This window comes from Tympanuchus pallidicinctus, unplaced genomic scaffold (assembly GCF_026119805.1).
Source record: "Tympanuchus pallidicinctus isolate F22 unplaced genomic scaffold, pur_lepc_1.0 scaffold21, whole genome shotgun sequence".
Taxonomy (NCBI): domain Eukaryota; kingdom Metazoa; phylum Chordata; class Aves; order Galliformes; family Phasianidae; genus Tympanuchus; species Tympanuchus pallidicinctus.
This window is the reverse complement of record NW_026294733.1, coordinates 12860947-12878585: the sequence shown is the minus strand read 5'-3', so window position 1 is coordinate 12878585 and position 17639 is coordinate 12860947. Positions and strand designations below refer to the sequence as shown.

At 56.3% G+C, this 17639-nt stretch overlaps 1 protein-coding gene across 3 annotated transcripts; it reads right to left on the bottom strand.

Moving 5' to 3' along the window:
• Positions 1 to 13: 13 nt before the first annotated feature.
• On the bottom strand, positions 14 to 16921 carry SLC4A9 (solute carrier family 4 member 9). 3 transcript variants are annotated; one of them, XR_008207159.1, is made up of 22 exons: positions 16597 to 16921; positions 14954 to 15114; positions 14632 to 14775; positions 14455 to 14516; positions 13947 to 14104; positions 12310 to 12397; positions 11867 to 12021; positions 11137 to 11253; positions 10751 to 10925; positions 9716 to 9849; positions 9320 to 9591; positions 7597 to 7652; positions 7298 to 7480; positions 7046 to 7159; positions 5578 to 5739; positions 4581 to 4759; positions 4314 to 4386; positions 1891 to 1959; positions 1052 to 1225; positions 804 to 962; positions 306 to 441; positions 14 to 198 (listed from the first exon to the last, which is right to left on the bottom strand). XR_008207159.1 is itself a non-coding variant. In XM_052684496.1 (21 exons), the coding sequence occupies exons 1-21, from the start codon at positions 16857 to 16859 to the stop codon at positions 391 to 393; spliced, it is 2949 nt and encodes a 982-aa protein (XP_052540456.1). In that variant the 5' UTR covers positions 16860 to 16921; the 3' UTR covers positions 14 to 390. The 3 variants fall into 3 exon arrangements, 2 of the variants coding, with proteins under 2 accessions (XP_052540456.1, XP_052540457.1); XM_052684496.1 differs by having other exon boundaries at positions 14 to 441; XM_052684497.1 differs by having other exon boundaries at positions 14 to 441; positions 4683 to 4759.
• Positions 16922 to 17639: the final 718 nt, after the last annotated feature.

Here is a 17639-nt window from a genome sequence, read left to right as displayed (position 1 = left end):
AGAGAACGCAGGGTCAAAGCATGGTTTATTCAAATGCCAATTATCTTTATCCTGTAATTTCAGTGAGAGCTATCGCTGATGGGTGGGTGGTTGGACTGGATGATCTTGCAGATCTTTTCCAACCTCGGTGTTTCTGTGATTCTGCGATTTTGCAATCCACCGACACGCCGCGGGGCCGCACGGCCTGCAGGCCAAGAGCTGGGCCGGGATCAGAGCGAGGCTGCCCACAGCTGGGGCACGGGGCTCAGCACGGAGCGGAGCGAGCGCAGGTTTGGGGCCTGCTGCAACGCAGAGGCAATAAGTACCTGCCAGCGGGCCTCGTGTCGGTGCTGAGCGGGAGGTGAGCAGCAGGTCTGGTCCAGGCTGCTCTGCCTCGTCCCGGCCACAGCCCTAATTCACGGAGATGTTGATCTCTCGTCCCTGGCGATGCATCAGCTCAGACTGGAGGAGAAGCAAGGGAGCGATGCGGTTTGTAGCGCTCCCAGTCACCCTCCGGCAGCCAGGCCCACAGGATCCAGCTCCTGTAGCTGCTCGACCAGCCGCCGCGGCACAGGGTGTGCTGAGCCCATGGCCCAGCGTGCCAGCTCTGCTGCTATCCCCACTCCCCCGGCCACTCCCTAGATGAAAGCACCGCAGCTCTGGTGCCATTTCATCTGGATTTGGCATCTTGTGCTGGAGCTGTTGGCTGTTCCTGCATCTCCGGGCTGCTGCCTGAGCTGCGTGCCCTGGCCAGGTGCAGCCCCTGCACCGCAGATTCCTCAGGGGTGGCTGCAAAAGAGCACAGCTCCCAGGATATCACCCACCTCTTCATCAGTGTTGCTTTCCTGCTCCTCCTGCTTCCTGCGCGGTTTCCCCTCTGCCTCCTTCCTGGCTGCTGCAGGCATAATGTTATCCAGCCAGCTCAGGTCATGCAGGGAGAAGATGAACTCAAGTGCCTTCCGGATTCCCACCAGGGCCAGCAGCTGGGGCCAAGGCAGAGCATAAGTCAGCATGGGCCAGGAGACTGCAGGTCAGTGGGTTTTAACCAGCCTGGTTACAAGAGACATCCTACCATCACTGGGAAAACAATGGCAGCCGCAGTGGACTTGATGACCCAGAGAATGGCCAGGCACAGCAGCTGGATGAAGGTGAAGAGGTGCACCCGGCACAGTGGCACATGGCGGAGGTAGAGGTGATCTGGCTGGTGTTTTGCAGGCATCAGAAGCAGCCGCACTCGGTCCGTAAACTGCAGGGACAGGATAGCAGGCTTGTCAAACACAGCACAGAGAAAGGATGCTTACACACTTGCAGTCAGCTGTCTCCCACCTCCCTGCTGTGACCACCCCATTGCCTAGCACAGAGGGGTGCCAGTGATTGCCCCCTAGGCAGGCCAAGCCCTCTGCCCTGACACTCCATGCTGTCGCCAGGGCTGCTCATGGGATCTGTTGCAGGGGAGCTGATCTGAACAGTGCTACAGAACCTGGGGCTATGGCCTCTGGCTATGACTGGACAAACTCTTTCCAGGCAGATGCTTAGGGAAAGAAAAAAAAAGAAAAAAGAGGTAGATATTTCTGGAGCCTGGATTGTCCCTGCCCAGGGTTTAGCAGGAGAGGGCAGAGTCGGCAAATCAGAGAGCTGCTGCGGGGACATCCTGCAGCTGTGGAGAGTTGCTCTGGGCCACCCATTGGTCCCCTTCCTTCACTCAGACTACCTGATCCACCAGTGCAGGAGTAATTCATGCTCCCCAACAACCCAGACGCCACTCCTTCCCTCTGCCCAATCTTAGGTCCAAATTCAAGGCATTGAGCTGTACTGCACAGAGTGAGCTGGTATTGAGCAAAGCGCTTCCTCCCTAAGACCCACGAGTATCCCAATACAATCCAGATGCATGCTCTGTGCAGTCCCACTCACCTGGATGCTGTTCAGAGCTGCCACTCCCATGTGCAGAAAGACCCCATAAAGCACCGGCATTGGGATATACTGCAAAACACCAGGGTGAGGCTTCAGCAGGGAATTTGCACTATCTAAGCTATGCCTTCTGCAAGACCAATCCATATATACAGATGCAGTGTTTGTTTTCTTCTCTTTGAATAGCACAATTTCATTTCATGTTTTTTTGCTTATCTTATGGCTCCAAGGGCATTACAACTGGATGTGTTCCTGTCTATGATAGGAACTGATGCAAGGACATCACCGTCTTCAGAGAGGGGACAAAAGTTCTGAGATGCTTGCCCCACTTTCTAGCTGGGAGTAACCCAGGCTAGAGATAAGGCACCAAGGCACTTGGAAATGGGTCATACAGCGTTGGATTTATAAATAGTGGGGTGTCTGATAAAGCAAATGCTTTGCTCTGGGATGAGAGACTGAAAGGCCATGGCCTAGCTACAGACAGCAGGCAGCTCTGTGAAACAGCACACCAAACTGTCCCCTGGCTGGCATGGTGTGGAGCTGCAGGCCAGATGGAAGGTAGTAGAATTCCAACCAAGGTTGGAAAAGATCTCCAAAATCATCCAGTCCAACCATCCACCTATCACCAATATTTCACACTAAACCACATCCCTCAGTACAACATCTAAACACTTCTTGAACTCCTCCAGAGACAGAGAGTCCTCCCACTCAGACAGCTGTAGAGAGCCATAAAGTCATCCCTGAGCCTCCTCTTCTCCAGGATGAGCAACCCCCATTCCCTTAGCCTCTCCTCATAAGGCCTGTGCTCCAGACCCCTCACCAGCTTTGCTGCCCTTCTCTGGACATGTTCCAGGGCCTCCATGTCTGTCTTGTAGGGAGGGACCCAAAACTGGACACAGTACTCAAGGTGCAGCCTCACCAGAGCTGAGTACAGAGGGATGATCACTCCCTGCTCCTGCTGGCTGCACTATTTCTGACACAAGCCAGGATGCCATTGGCCTCCTTGGCCACCCGGGCACACTGCTGGCTCGTGTTCAGCTGAGCATCAACCAACACTCCCAGGTCCGCTTCTTCCACACAGTCTTCCAGCCACTGCGCTCCAAGCCTATGGCACTGCCTGGGGTTATTGTGGCCAAGTGCAGGACCGGCCCTGGGTCTTGTTCAACTTCATCCCACTGGCCTGCGCCCAGCAATCAGCCTGTCCAGATCCCTCTGTGGGACCTTCCTACCTCTCCCCAGGCAGACCAACACCTCCTGCCATCTCAGTATCATCTGCAAGCTTACTGAAGGTGCACTCCATGCCCTCATCCAGGCCATCAGTGAAGATACTGAACAGGACAGCCCCGGTACCGACCCCTGGGGAGCACCACTTGTGACAGTCGCCAGCTGGATTCAGCTCCATTCACCACCACTCTCTGGGCCCGGCCCTCCAGCCAGTTCCTTACCCAGGAAAGAGTGTACCTGTCCAAGCCATCGGCTGCCAGCTTATACAGGAGAATACTGCGGGAGACAGTGTTGAAGGCTTTCTTGAGATCTAGGTAGACTATGTCAGCAGGTTGGCCTAGCTCCTGTCTAGCCAGTGAGATCAGCTGAATCAACTCTGGTGATCAATGGGGTGACATGTCACAGCCAGATTGCCCTCGCATCCAGGTCCTGCCACCTCTGGGCTGCTTTCTAGTCTAACCCCTCTTTCACAAGCACATTTCCCCATATCCAGCCAGATTCCTGCCGTCCAGTTGCTCAGCATGTTCTGTTTTTCCTCCCAGGCCTTGTGAGGCAGGGGACATCACCTTCTGCTGCCATTGAAGTGGGTGAGAAATGCCTAGGATTTGGCCAGCTTCCCTGGCATAAAGACAACCACTTGAGATTCATCACCCGCCCAAGCTGGGAGGCAGCTGCTGGTCCTGGGGCTAACAAAATGTTTGCACAGCCCCATCGACCAAGCTGCAAGCTGAAGCCTCACAGGCAGCCTCCCACTGTAACGGGAGGAGCAAGAAGTTTTGGTCTTTAGTTTCTCTGCCATCCTCAGGTCTGGGGACAGAGATGATGCTAGAGAAGGGACCCGACTTTCAAGTGACCCAGGTATGGCAAGAAGTACACCAGGAGCTCTGCCACTCTCACTGCAGTGCCGAGTAAGTGCTGGCACTGCTCTGGTGATGGGATAGAAGGTTGCAGGGGACAGAACTGGCTCCTCAGGGAAAACTGTGAGCTGGCTGCTGGGGCCACCTTGCAGAAATTGAGCCAATCCTCTGGCCTTTGTCAGACCCCTTCCCACACAGTGCAGTGCTCCTTCTTAGGTGTGTCTCTCTGTGCTGCAGCTGGAGGAGCGGTGGGGTTAGGAGCCACTCAGGTTGCAGTGCACCTTGCCCACTTCAGAAAGGAGGCAAAGACACCCTGAGGCCAACACCAGCAGCCAATTTCCATACCTTGAGAATGGGTGCCATGAAGACAGAGACTCCCGTCAGGATGAAGACCACCAGGCCGGTCAACCTCTGCTCCCTGTGGGCAACAGTGCAGACATCTCAGGAGTGTTCAGGCTCTCCCAGGCACCCACAGCCCCCATCAGCCTGTGTGGGCAGCAGCCTGTCCCCTGGTGCCACTGCTGTGGGCAGGAGAGGTGCAGGAGTCCCCGAGAGTAGAGGCTCCAGGCCAGATGAGGTGCAGCTCACTGTGTGGCAGAGCTCAGGCCATACCTGATGCCCAGGAACTCGGGCTGCTCGCCTGGAGCTGAGGCAGTGCTCTCCTTCCTGAGGCTCTCCATGTGTGCCAGGGAGATGACAGTGGCCGACACGTACCAGGGCAGGCCCGTCACAGAGGTGACAATCATCAGCAGCGAGACGCAGAGAAAGTCCAGGTGAAAGCCTGCCCCTTTCTGCAAAGAGGGAAGCATGGCCGGGAATGAGCCCATGGCACGGCAGCACTGGGAGGCCCTCCCAGCATGATGGGAACAGGACACTGTCGCAGAAGACAGCAGGGCCTGGCCTACCACTGACCATCAGGGTGGGTGGTGGATGTGGTAGGAAGCCAAGGATGAGCACATGGCAAGGCCAGGCAGTGGCATCTTGCCTGACTGTGCCGTGAGCATTGTCCCTTAGCCCTGCAGAGTCACATCTATGCCCCACAGCTCACAGTGACAGGATGAGCCATATGTCTTGGGCAGATGTGTGGCGGGAGCCCTGCCAGGTCCTGCATGTATCTGAAAGCATTTGTAAGTATCATAAACCTTCAGATGGAGTCAGAAACACCCAAGGGCCAGCCTACAACCTGATATTTGCACTCTCTTGGTGATCAGCCACAATGCTGCCCAGCCCTGAAGATGTCTGCAGCCTACAGCTGGCTTGTCCCAGCAATGTCCTATGCCCTCTGTCCCCCACCAAGTCCTATCCACAGCCTCTCCTGCAGTGGGTGATGGAGGCATGGGGGGATGCCTGCAGAGGGAGAGACTCAGGGGCACCCCCAGATCTGGTGGGAGGGCTGACACCCCCAACACAGCAAGTCCCACACCCTCCTGCCTGGCAAGGGCTGCGCCACTACAGGAGCCAACACAGCAAGACATTGGCACTGCCAATGCCAGCTCTCCCCTGTCTGCTCAGCCTGGCCCAGGCAAGAGCTCACACACAGAGTAGAGCAGTGTTCCCCATCTGTAGCCTGCACCCTCCTGGCACCCCTCCACCCCTGGGCTCTGCTCACCTGCAGTTTGTACTCCTTGCGGTTAAGAATGACAGCTGTGATCTGCTGGTCCATGAAAATGAGGATGGTGACAAGGATGGCAGGCACCACAGATGCCAGGCAGATCCACCAGGGGTTGGCTCCAAAGGGGAAGACGATCCAGCCCCTCATGGGATTTGTGGGCTGCAAAAGGCAGAAAGATCATGCTAGTCAATGTGTGCCTACAGGGCCTGCAGCATAACAGAGCAAAGGGACCAGCCCATGGGCGCGAAAGCTGGATCAAGATGGACGCCCTTGGATGCTCCTTCCTTGGGAGTGTGACTCACCCAGCAGCTTGTAGGACACCCACTGCAGCAGAGCTTACTCCTGGGCACCATGAGCTGGTGCTGAGAGCTGGGCACATCTAGAACAGCACATGCCTGCGTGGGTAAGCTACAGGGGCAGCATTTGAGCCGTGAGTGGAAGGGGGTCTATTGCAGAGCCCAAGTAGTAGCAGCACACATGGACTACAGCCCAGTTCATGGAAGAAGCAGAGCATGATCCTTTGCTCTGCCAATCCCTCTCCACACCCAGGGTGGGGAGCCCAAGTCCAGGCTTGAGCTCACAACTCCTGCTCCAGCATGAGCTGTAGTGTAAGGTTGTCCTGCATGAGCAGGACCAGGCTAGGCCGTTTACAGACCACAGGATTGTCTGTGGCCCAACCTCTTGTATGCAGTGGGGCAGTAACATAGGACTGAAGGGCTGCTGGGCAGTCATGCCAACAAGTCCACTGTGCGTTTCCACCCAGACCACATCGATGGCAGACAGCAGCAGTGTGGGGCAGGTTCTGCAGAGGATGCAGGCCTGCTCACCAGCAAAGCTTGCGATGTCCAGCCAGAGTACACCAGCCTGGCAGTACAGTCGGATTTGGGGAAGGTGGGCTGGGGAGCCAGGCACAGCCAGGCTGTTTACGGGGAGAGGTGAGGAGGCAAGCCCCCAGAGGCACTGCAAAGCAAATCCTACAGAGCTGAGCATTGCCAGGCTTGCCATCTAAGCCTGAGTGAGCTTGGCACGTCAGTACTTGCAGTGCTGGCCAGCCCTCCTCGCATTGCACTGGGTCTGGCTGGGCTGAGGGCAAGTAGGTCAGACACCAGCTCTTCCAGGAAGCCTGCTGTCTTCTCTCTTCTCCAAGACCTCCACGAGAGCTAGACAATGCCGGAGAAAGTTCACAAGCCAGGAAGATGAACTGGCAGCCTCCTACTGGCAAGGGCGAGCCCTCACACACCCATGGTGCATGCGGGATGCGCCCAGGCTGGCCAAGAGCAGGCAAGTTCAAGCAAAGGCTCCGTTTTCCTACAAATCCTCCTTCCTCCAGGCTGCGCTGGAGGCCTTATATAAGCCACAGCAGCCCCTGCCCTGACAGTTCAGCCCAGCCATGCAACCAGTGTGAAGCTTGCTGCTGAGCCAGCTGCTCTTTGATAGTGCTCCTGGTTCCCTATCTGTTGGTTACCTTCAGCTCGCTGGGAACCAGGAGCTTGGGGGTCTCCAGACCAAGAGCAGCATCGATGACACAGAAGATGAGGATGGCCAGGATGATGGAGAAGTCACTCACCAGCTTCCGAAACTGCAATGCCACAGATAGGGAGGTTTTCACCCACACTGGCCGGGACCATTCCCAGGCAGCTGTGGCAGAGGGACCATCCGCAACAACCCCAGAAACACCCCAGGGTCAGCCCCAGTGGGGCGGCAGGGGGGCACTCACCCCCGTGGGGAAGTAGCGGCTGCTCTTGAAGTGCTTGAGCGTGGTGCAGCAGAGGAAGGTGCCTCCAAAGAGGAGGAAGGACATGAGGGCAATGTCAGGCACATACGGGCAGCTGCTCCCCTGGAGGTGGCCTCCTCGGCCCAGGCACTGGGCCCGGCTCAGTGCGGCCAAGGCTGCAGGAGGCTGTGGGGATATGGGAAGGGTGAAGGTGGGGAAATAAGCCAGGGATGTGGCACTGGAGCCAAAGGGCCAGTGAGGACAGCCTGGTGCTCTGTGTCCCCTCCCAGAAGGGTCTGTACCTGTTGCAGGGTTGTAGTTGGAGGAGACAGTGTGTTGTTGCCTGCTGTGACGTGTCCTGCAAGGCAATGGAGGGAGTCAGTGCCCCAGGAGCCATGGGGCTGCAGAGCCGGGCACCAAGCAGCCCATACCCTGTCCCCAGAATATTCCCAGGAGTTCTGAGCTGGCTTGGCTACCCATGTGGGACCATTGGGGCCATGTGGGACTCCTGAGGCATGAGAATGACACCAGGCAGCAGGAGAGCGCGGCCTGCAGCTGGATACTCTGGGCAAGCACCAGGCCAGGGCTGATGCCTTGGAGCACCAGAGTCAAGGTTTCCAGGGTGCATCCCTGGCCCAGCCCCTCGCAGACTTTTGCAAGTCTTCCTCACATCCTTCACAGTTCTTCACTGTTTTGTCTCCTTATTGTTGTGCTAAAATAGTCCTTCAGCAATTCCTACTGTCCATTAACAGCTGTCCTGAAGTTGGCCAAACTGCAGTCCTTCAAGGTGAAATTTTCCAGCCTGAAGTTGTGCCTTTGGGGTCATAAAGGCTTGGAAAGGGCTTGGCTGAAGCATCAGCACACTAACAGTCAACAGCAGAACCAAGCTCTGCCTAGCACTGGTGCTTCAGATGCACAGTGCCATGGCTCCACTGCCACAGTGGTCCTGCAGACATGGTGATCACCATGGAAGCAGAGATACATCTTGTTCAGACTCCATGAAACACCCTCTGAATTACAGACCAGATTACAGACTACGGAGAAAGTGTGTTGAGGTGCTGAATGGTCTGCTGGGCTCCCCAGTGCCCCACATCCTCTGGCCCCACACTGCAGGAGCTGAACTGCAGCTCACCCCACTCCCAGAACTGCCAAGGCTCCAGAAGCACAGCCCCAGGCTGCTGCAGGTCTCTGTCCCTGTGTGAGCCAGGGGGCAGAGGGAAACAGGCAGTGCCACTCCCAAAAAAGGGATAAGCCTTTGGAAGCAGCCTGACCTAGGGTCACAGGCAGGGGACACAGTACACCTGGAGACACGAGCGACAGGCTAGATGCCTGCAACAGATGCCTGCTAGATGCCTGCCTGGGAGTTGGGCTGTGCTCGTCAGGGTGCTCCATCCCAGGTGGGGATGCCATGCAGATGGTGCTCTTGTCCTGACACCAACCCTGCAGCATAAAGAGGCCTCAGCAGGAGTCCCTGGTGTGGGGCAGATAGTGGCAGGAAAGTAGTTCTTGTATCCCACTGGGAAAGATCTGTCTCCAACTGGTACAAGGGCAGGACGAGGTGACATTTCCATGCAACTTACTGCTTACCCTTATGCCTACACCTAAGCAAGGTGTGAGGATGCCCAAAGCCAAGGGAGCACCAGGTGCCAATATGGATGGGCAGGTAAGGGTAGGATTGGAACAGCCTCCTTCCTCTCGGCTGTGAGGCATTCTTGAACTAGACATCCCTCATCATTCTCAGGGACTGTGGTGCTCCTTGGGGCCACAGTTAGCTCCTGTGGTTCCTGGCACCATCACCTCCTGCCATGCCCACATCCTTCATCTTCCCTGTGCCGCTCTGATAGAGGTGTGGAGACCAATGCACAGCAGGTAGCACTGAGGCCACCATGCTGGAGTTCTGTCCCTATGAAGGCACAGCCCTGTGTGCACAGCCCAGCACCCTGCCCGCCAGCATTGTGCAGGGACTTGGCCCAGGGGCCATGCTGAGAGTGTGGGCAGGAGTTGTGACAGGCAGCTTGCATTCACCTGGGACAGATAAGTTGCAGGTGCAGCTGTACAAGGTCACATCATCAGCCCGGTAGTGCCAGTTGATGGGGAAGGCTTCTGCCAGGCTCAGCATCTTCTTTAGAGAGTCATAGATGAAGATCAAGCTGATGAGGGCACAGAAGCCTTCCTCAGTGAAGCGGGTGAAGTACTGCACCAGGTGACTCGCTTCAGTGGCCACCAAAACCAAGCCGAAGAAGGCCACCCAGAGCCCAATCCAAAGGCGAAACTCCAGGTAGTCCAGACCATAGTCCCTAGTGGGGAGAGTGGCCCAGACTCTTACTGTGGCACTCAGCCATGTGAAGGCAGCCTGTGCCCAGCCCACGGATGGTGCAGCTGAGGCTGCCACCTGCAGAGATGCCCTCATTCAGTTCTTACTCGCTGAAGGAGAAGAGGAGACGCTCAAAGACCAGAACTGGGCCGGTGCTGCTCAGGATGGTCAGGGGCTGGCCGGAGAAGAGGCAGAAGATGGAGCCAGCGAAGGCAGTGCCCAGGAAGCTCTCCAGTACACCCTGCAGTGCAGAGGGATGGGATGCAGGACCAGGTGAGCAGTGGGGCCAGGGGGACAGTGCTCAGGTGCTGTCTGCCTGATGAAGCCAGCAGAAAGACAGGTACCAGGGTGACAGCCCCACAGGCAGGAAGGAGGGGAAAAGGGCATGTGGGCTTGCCACTGGCTACAGGTGTGAGGTGATTCTGCTCGGGGAGAACCTGTGCACCCTTGCTCTCCTCCAAGCACTCAGAGACTCAGAGCTGTAGCCACAGCAAGATGAACTAGGCAGCCTGGGGCTGCAGCTGCAGGGCCTGTCACTCTGACTACAGGTGACATCACCCCAATCACAAGTGATGTCAGTATGTTGAACTGAAGGAGGGAGGAAGGAGTCTGAGAGGTGCCGAGAGGCCAGCCACTGCTCCAGGAGTCACCCCAGCACTTCACGTTTGAGCTGTCACCAAAGCCAGCCCAGTGGTGAGCACAGGTCCTGAGGTGGCTCAGGCGTGGAGCTGAAGAAGTGGGGCTACACCAGGGGCCACAGCTTCCCAAAGCCTGCTGAGGGGAATGCTTGGCACCCCAGCACACAGCCAGCCATGCCTGTGCCTGCAGGTCATGCTCAGAGCAGCCTCCTTCCTTCAGACCCCTGTAGAACATATTGCAGGGTCCTGCCTGGGCACCAGGACTCTGGGCTGCAGGGATGGATTTGAGCACTACACTTGCTCAGGCCCAGCCAGTGCTCTGGGACTGCCAATGGGGAGCAGTGCTGCAGGAGGCCCTGCAGCCTCGGTGAGCAGTGCATGAGCAGGGAGTTCCATGTGGCACTCCCCAGGCAGCCCTGCCCTGAGGATTGCAGGCAAACCCCACATAGCCCACTGTTCTGCATCACAGCCCACACCCAACTTGGCACCCCAAGGCACACTGACCTGCATGTTGGCTGTTGCGTCCCCCAGCATGCCCCCAAAGGTGATGGCATTGGTGACCGTTGCCAGGTAGATGTAGAGAACTGCTGAGAGGCACTGGATGTGCATGGCATCAGAGAAATCACTGCGATACCAGTATGCCTTCCTTCGGATGTCTTGGATCAGCCCCCCAAAGAGTCTGCAGCAGCCCAGAGAGGAGAAGAGGCAGCAGAGATCTGAGCACCCTCCAGCTGGCTATGGCCATCACCAGAGAGCAGAGTCCTCTCTTGGAATCATTGGCTGGTGCTGGTTGGAGGAGGATGTGGCCCTGGCAGCAGCGATCTGCCCAGCGAAGCCAGGATTGATGTAGCGGGCAAGGCCTTACCCTGCTCCCATCTGCACGCACTGACCTTCCTGTCCTCTCCAGCTCCTCACTGGTATGCAGGTGGGCCAGGCTAGGCCTGTCCTTGGCAGCAGTTGTGTTCCCATTGCAGTGAGATTTCCACTCCCGCAGGTGCATGGAGATCCTGAGGCAGAGCCAGGGGAGACTGAGCAGGTGGGCTACAGACCAGAGCCCTCAGGACATCGATGCATCAAGAAGATGCTATCAAGGACAGGGAGGATGGAGAGGGAACAGGGCTGGAGGCACCTTCTGTATTCCCTGGCAATGAGGTGGGGTAGGATGAGGACAAGATATCTCCACCAGCTGGCAGGTCAGCCCCTGAACCAACCCTATACAGACTAGTAATGAAAGAGAGCTGGGCAAAGCAGGAGGTGTCCTGCTGGAAGGTGCTGAGGCCTCGTGTTCCCAGCAGCTCTTGCTTGAACATTGCATGGGATGGTTTTGCCACTCCCTCACTGGCAAGAGCCAAGTGGGACTGCAGATCTAACAGCACCAGGACCATAGCTGTGGTCTGCATCAGCTGGAGCTGCAAAGAGGCTTGGCCAGGAATACTTCACTGACAAAGGCTGGCTCCTAGAATAGCTTTACTCCCATTGAGATCTAGATTTCCTAAAGGTGCCTTCCAACCCAAACCATTCTATGATTCTATGATTTCAGCATCACAGGCTTGCAGCAGAGGTCTCCAACTGGGACCACAGGAGCCAACAAAGGCTGTGGGTGCCCTCCCCCCAGGATACCTCTTGTTTGGGGACGACAGGCAGCGTGGTGGAGGAATTCGGTCACTGGGGTCCCATTTTCCAGGAGGAAGCACAGTCAGTTCATCCAGAAACTCATCAATCCCTGCAATGAGGTCTTCTTGGTGCTTAGCCTGCCAGGCAATCCTTTGGAAGAGCTGTGGTGAGATGCAGTGGATTAGCCACCAACTCCTGCATTCAGCTAATCAGAGCCTTTCTCCCAGTATGTAGACACCACCGAGGAAGGCACCCATCCAGTCAGTTGCAATGGATGTGCTCAGACCTTATAACCACCCAAATCCTTTGTTTTCTTATCCTGGGCCAGGAAAGCTGCCAGCCCACCTTGTCCTTGGCCACCTCTGCTGCAGCCTGCAGAGAAGAGGAGCCTTGGCATCCTCAGCCATTCTGCTGCTGTGTGCTCAGGACAGCTGCTGTGTTAGGCTCACCTCATCTGTCAGCAATGTGGCCATAGCCCTTCCAATCTCATGGTAGGCTTTCGCTTTGGCTTGAGGGCCCAGCAGAATGAAAAGAAACCTGCAGACAAGACAGCAACCCATGAACATTGCAGTACCAGCAGCTTCTCTAAGGGAGCTCCTTTTGAGGGCAGGCAGTGTGCTGCCAGGTGCTCTGCAGGCAGTCTGCTAAGCATATGGGGAGTGAGTGGGTTCATCTGCACAAATTGGCTAATGGTGGTGACTGTGTTAGAAAAGTGTTCTATAGCTGAGACTCTATCAAGCTGTGTTATTGTGCTCTTTGTATCTGCTGTAGTTTCAATGGAAAAAAATAGGAGGCATCACTTTTGTAACGACCTATGTACGCGCGTCAGGACTATGGGAAAACTAGAGAGTTAATATCCAAGAGATGGATCTGAATGGGAGATAGCCCCAACACGCTGGCTGTACCTCGGAGGGGAGGCAAAGGGGAATGGCGCTCAGGGTACGGAGGGCAGGGACGAGCTCTCCTTCCATCCCGTTCCAACCCAGAGAGGAAAAAGGGCCATTAGGAAAACACATGAAGAACAGTTGCTGTCAGCTAAATAATGGCACTCAGCAAGACTCCGCATGGGTCTGTCTCGACCCCAAAGCCATACATTTCCCTTTAAGGAGAGCGCAGGAATCACAGAATCACAGAATCACCCGGGTTGGAAGGGACCTCAAGGATCATGTAGTTCCAACCCCCCTGCCTAGCAGGGCCACCAAACATCCACATTCAGATCAGGTTGCCCAGGACCCCGTCCAACCTGGCCTTGAACACGTCCAAGGACGGGGCATCCACAACCTCCCTGGGCAGCCCGTTCTATGGCCTAACCACTCTCCTTGTGAAGAACTTCCCCCTAACATCCAACCTAAATCTTCCCTCCTTCAACTTGGATCCATGGAAGCGAATGCTCAGTTCCCTGCATGCTCACCACAGGCGCTCTGGCCTGAGTGACCAGGAGGTGGCAATGTCCATCCTCATCCCTACCCCTCCTCAGGGTGCTTCCTAAGGAAGTCCTCACTTCAGAGTCACACTGACATTTTCTTGTTACAGCTTCAAATGATACCATGTAAAAACATCTGCTGTCCCTGTTCCTCACCCTCTCTGCTCACATTGCCCCGGACAAAAGCTCTAGAAAGCACCTCCACAGGGCAGCTAGGCAAGAGAGAGCGAGAGTCCTAGAAATCTGCATCTCTTTCCAGCCTTGATCACTGATGCTCCCAAGGAGTAAGTGGAAAACATTCAGAGGCCCATAGGGAGGAGGATGAATGCAGAGCCCATATAGGGGTAGCACTGAGTCTGTGCCCCAAGGCTGCCTCACAGCGCTGACACTGCTCTTGGAGTATCCCCACTGCAATGTTGAGTGCCCCTGAGGTACTGCAGGATGCAGGAGGGGAGCCAGTGAGTAGAGGTTCTGGGACTGTATGCAGGCTCTGTACTTGGCTTTAGGTGTTTTCTCCATTGCTTTTACCAGGTAAGGTCTTTCTACTGGTGCTGGGCCCCCACGGCTGTTCTGTGCACCAAGGCACAGAGCTTAAGGGACGCAGGAGGCAGGGGGGACACTGGCAGCAGAAAGGGCTACAAGGCCACTGTGTGCTGCAGTTACCTGCTGGGGAGGGCAACTTCAGCCAGTGAGCCAAGGGTCACAGCCTCTCTTAAGCGAAGGAAGACGGGAAATGGCTTCTTCAGGAAGTCGACTTCCCCAACCATAACGCTGGCTACTTCGGCCCCTGGCAGAAGCTTCTTCTTAAATTGGTTTCTCAGCTGAAAGGACATGGAAAGTCAGGTCCATGTGGGAAAGCCAACTGAGACCAAACTTCAGATTCCAACCTCACCACCTACACCATGGTCCCCCTCATCCTCCCTTCCAGGCCACCTCCCTCTGAGCCCTCTCGCCTGGGGGCTCTCTGCCTCCCCCAGCGAGAACACATCACAGAGGCTGTGACCTGCAGTGACAGACACAGGTCCTGACCCGTAAAACCTTTCTGTGCCATTTGTGGACAGAGCTTTTCAGCTCATTTAGGGTCTGAGACCAAGAAACTGACACATTTCTTGGAAAAATTGTTTCTCCCATGGAGACCATTGATCCATCTGCCCAGCCCTTCCCACGCTACCTGCTCCTTGAGAGGCGTTTCTGAGAACTGGGTTCTGGGCTCAGGGCAGGATTTGGCCTTCTCTGCAAAAAAACAGAACAAGCAGCAAAATGTATGCTCAAGCAAAAGGTCAGCATGGTACATGTCCCAAGGGCGGCAGCAGCAGCGTGCCAGCCCCTGCTGTGTTGCCAGGTGTACCTCTGCAGGGAGCAAGGCTGAGCTCTGTGAGCACACGCAGTGGGGCTGTGGTGGTTCGGTGCAGCGGCTGGCAAAGCAGCAAAGCTGCCAGGCAGTCCTGCAGCTCCGGATCCCATACATCAGGCTGTGCAGAGAGTGCTTTTTCTGCAACACAAGGTAGTGCTGAGTCCCAGCTCTGCCCAACAATGGGGCTCTTCTGGGGAAAGCCCTCTTTGCTGGTGGATCCAGGTACCCTCTGTCACTGGTTTGTCTAGAGGTCTCCTGGTGGGCTGGCTCCTGTTCCAGGAGCATCCCATCCCATTTCTCTGCATTACCCACATACCGATTATTTCCTTGAAACTGTGGGCATCCAGATCCAGCAGCACTGTCCCCTCCTGCAGACACATCCTCAGCTCAAAGAGGCTGTGCAGGTGGAGTACTGGGACATGAGGTGTGCTCCAGCGCTCCGCTCCGTCTTCCACCTTCTCCTCAAATTTAATCCACCTGCCAAGAAAGAAGCACAGTCAGGAGCAGGGAATGTTGCTCTGGTGTCCTGTGCTGAGCAGTAGGAACACAAATCCCTAAGTTTGGCTTGGGCACAGGGCCCTGCTGCTCCACACCTTGCTCTGTTCCCCTGGCCAGAGGGATTCCACCCAGCCCCAGGGCCAGCAGTGCGTGCTGGCAGTCAGAAGAAAAGTGTTTGGAGCAGTTTGTCGTGGTCAGGCCGTGCCAAATCCTTGCAGAGCAGCACACACAGAGCTTCACTTTGTCCACTGGCATGCAGCACAGGGCAAACGTGCCCAGCACAGGGCAGTGCTGGCCACCCCTCGGAGCAGAGCCTGCTGCCAGGCCTCAGGGCATTGCCTGGGGCACAGCTGCACAGGGAGGTGCTGGGAGAGCCCCAGCATTCAGGCACATGGCTCCAGACCTGCAGGGCTCTGTGGCAGAGCCGCTGCTGCATGGGAACTGCCAGCATGTACCTCCATGTCTCCTTCAGGCATTGCTGTCAAGCTGCACAGGGACAGCATGGTGAGGTGGCATTTCCCAGACATGCTTCCACATGCCCCACACCAGAACTGGGATGGACCTGGCTCTGCTGTGCACCTGCCCAGGATCTCATTGCCCTCCCCATGCCCCACCTGCCCTACTGGCAGTCTGCTCTGCCCCTGGTTGCTTCTGACTCCTGCTGCCCTGAACATCTGAGCCATTTTCTGGCTCCTCTGCTCTGCTGCTCCACTGCTGCATTCCCACTGCAGCACAGATTCACACTGGGAGTGCTACCCCTGGCCAAGCCTTTTTTACAGGCCGCTCTTGCTTGCTCTGGAAAAGAAACCAGACTATCTCCCCGGGCTTCAAAGCACATGCACTGGGATCATGGCCATGTACCTCTCACACCTGCAGTGCCCCAGCTCTCTGAGGTGAGCGGTGCACCTCCTTTCCCACCAGTGGTTTGTGGGAAGGATGCATCCCCTGCCCTGAGGAAGAGCTGCCCAGCACCGCTGACTGCTCACACTGCACCCAGGCTTCACCTCTGACGCAAATGTCCTGCAGAGCACATCCTTCTGCCCAGCTTTCCCATGATGTCCTCTTTGCCCATTTCCCAGAGCACAGTGCTTTCAGTTCTGCCCAGCCAGACAGCAAAGTGCTCCCACAACTGGCTTGCTGCCAAGGACTTGAAGAGTCAGGGAATGCAGAAGCAGAACTAAGAGAATTACATGAATGCTGTGAAAAGACAGTGTGGCCATTTGCACCCAGCCTGACACAATGCCCTCATAGGGGGCAGAAGATTTCACATGAAATGAGTCACTCAAAATCAGGAACAAGAGTTTCCTGGAAGGCGCAGTGCAGGCACTAGAGGCAGCAAAGCAAACCGAGCGTTCTCACAGTGTAGGGCACTCCTGGGGCACCCCCCAAAGCAGAACACTTACAGGCTTCCCCCCGCGCTCCCACTTTGCCACCAGGCCCTGCCCGCTGCCCACTGCCTACCTAGCTGTCTCTCTCCACGCCAGGCCTGACGCAGTGCTGAACAGCTCATTGAGCTGGACGAACAGCGGTGGCCACTTTCGGTCCCCCCCCTCTTCCTGCTGCAGGATGGCACTGATGCGCTCAGCTGCCGAGGAGATGCTCGGTGAGAAGATGCTGTGGCTGACTGCTGTGTGGAGAAGCTTGGAGCTGTGGGTTGCAGAGTCTCCCTGCCCAGGCTGCACAGCTGGAGCCGTGCCGGCCAGCCCAGGCACTTCGGCTCTCATTGTGCAGAGCAGCCAGGAGCCATATGCACCACTGGGTACTTGCTTTCTGCAGCTGCCAGTACTCACAGCACCTCACTCATCACACCCTTATAAAAGTTGTGAGCAAGTTCAAACTGGCTGCAGACCAACAGCCAGGAGCCAAACCCCAAACAGTGTTATCAAAACACAGTGGCCAGCCCTGAAGACCTTGGTGTCAGTGGCTCCCGCTGCTCCAGCTGTCTATCTGGGCAAAAGACTGGGGAACCCAGCTTTGCCACCAGCTGCATCAAATCTGGGCTGACGGGTGGCACAGCCCATCACTACTCACCTGGCTCACTGCAAGAGAGCATGATGCAGACAGCTGCTGCCATCACTCTGTGACTATGGTAGAGAGGATGAGGTGTGAGTCTCCCAGCTAAATGTCACACACAGCACTTGTACCTGCCCCTGAGGCCAATCACAACCTGCTCTTATGTTCTAGGAAGAAGCAGTGTGGCTCCGAACCCTCTCAAACCTCACAGGGCTTTCAAGAGCACATGAAAGGCCAGAAGCAGATCTCTGATGGCAGCATCAGTGCATGGGATGGGAAGTGCATGGCCCTGTGGCAGCAACGCTGAGGCAGGGGGATGTGGCACAGTGTCCCCCCTTGCTGGCATTGGGCCATGGGGATGCATGACTGGGAGGAACATGTCATCACTGAGGGAATCTGGAGTAGGGTAGAAGGGGCTAACAGGAGACAGCCTACATCCCGGGACAGCAAGGAGCCTCTCTGACTGCCACCCCCAGCCCCACCAGCAGCTG

Excerpts from the sequence above, each read along its gene's own strand:
- SLC4A9 (XM_052684496.1), bottom strand. The coding sequence starts at position 16,859 with ATGAGAGCCGAAGTGCCTGGGCTGGCCGGCACGGCTCCAGCTGTGCAG. Across the intron at positions 14,517-14,631 it reads CAGCCTTGCTCCCTGCAGAG|AGAAGGCCAAATCCTGCCCT; the intron begins GTACACCTGGCA and ends GTTTTTTTGCAG. Across the intron at positions 7,481-7,596 it reads CAACTACAACCCTGCAACAG|CCTCCTGCAGCCTTGGCCGC; the intron begins GTACAGACCCTT and ends ATATCCCCACAG.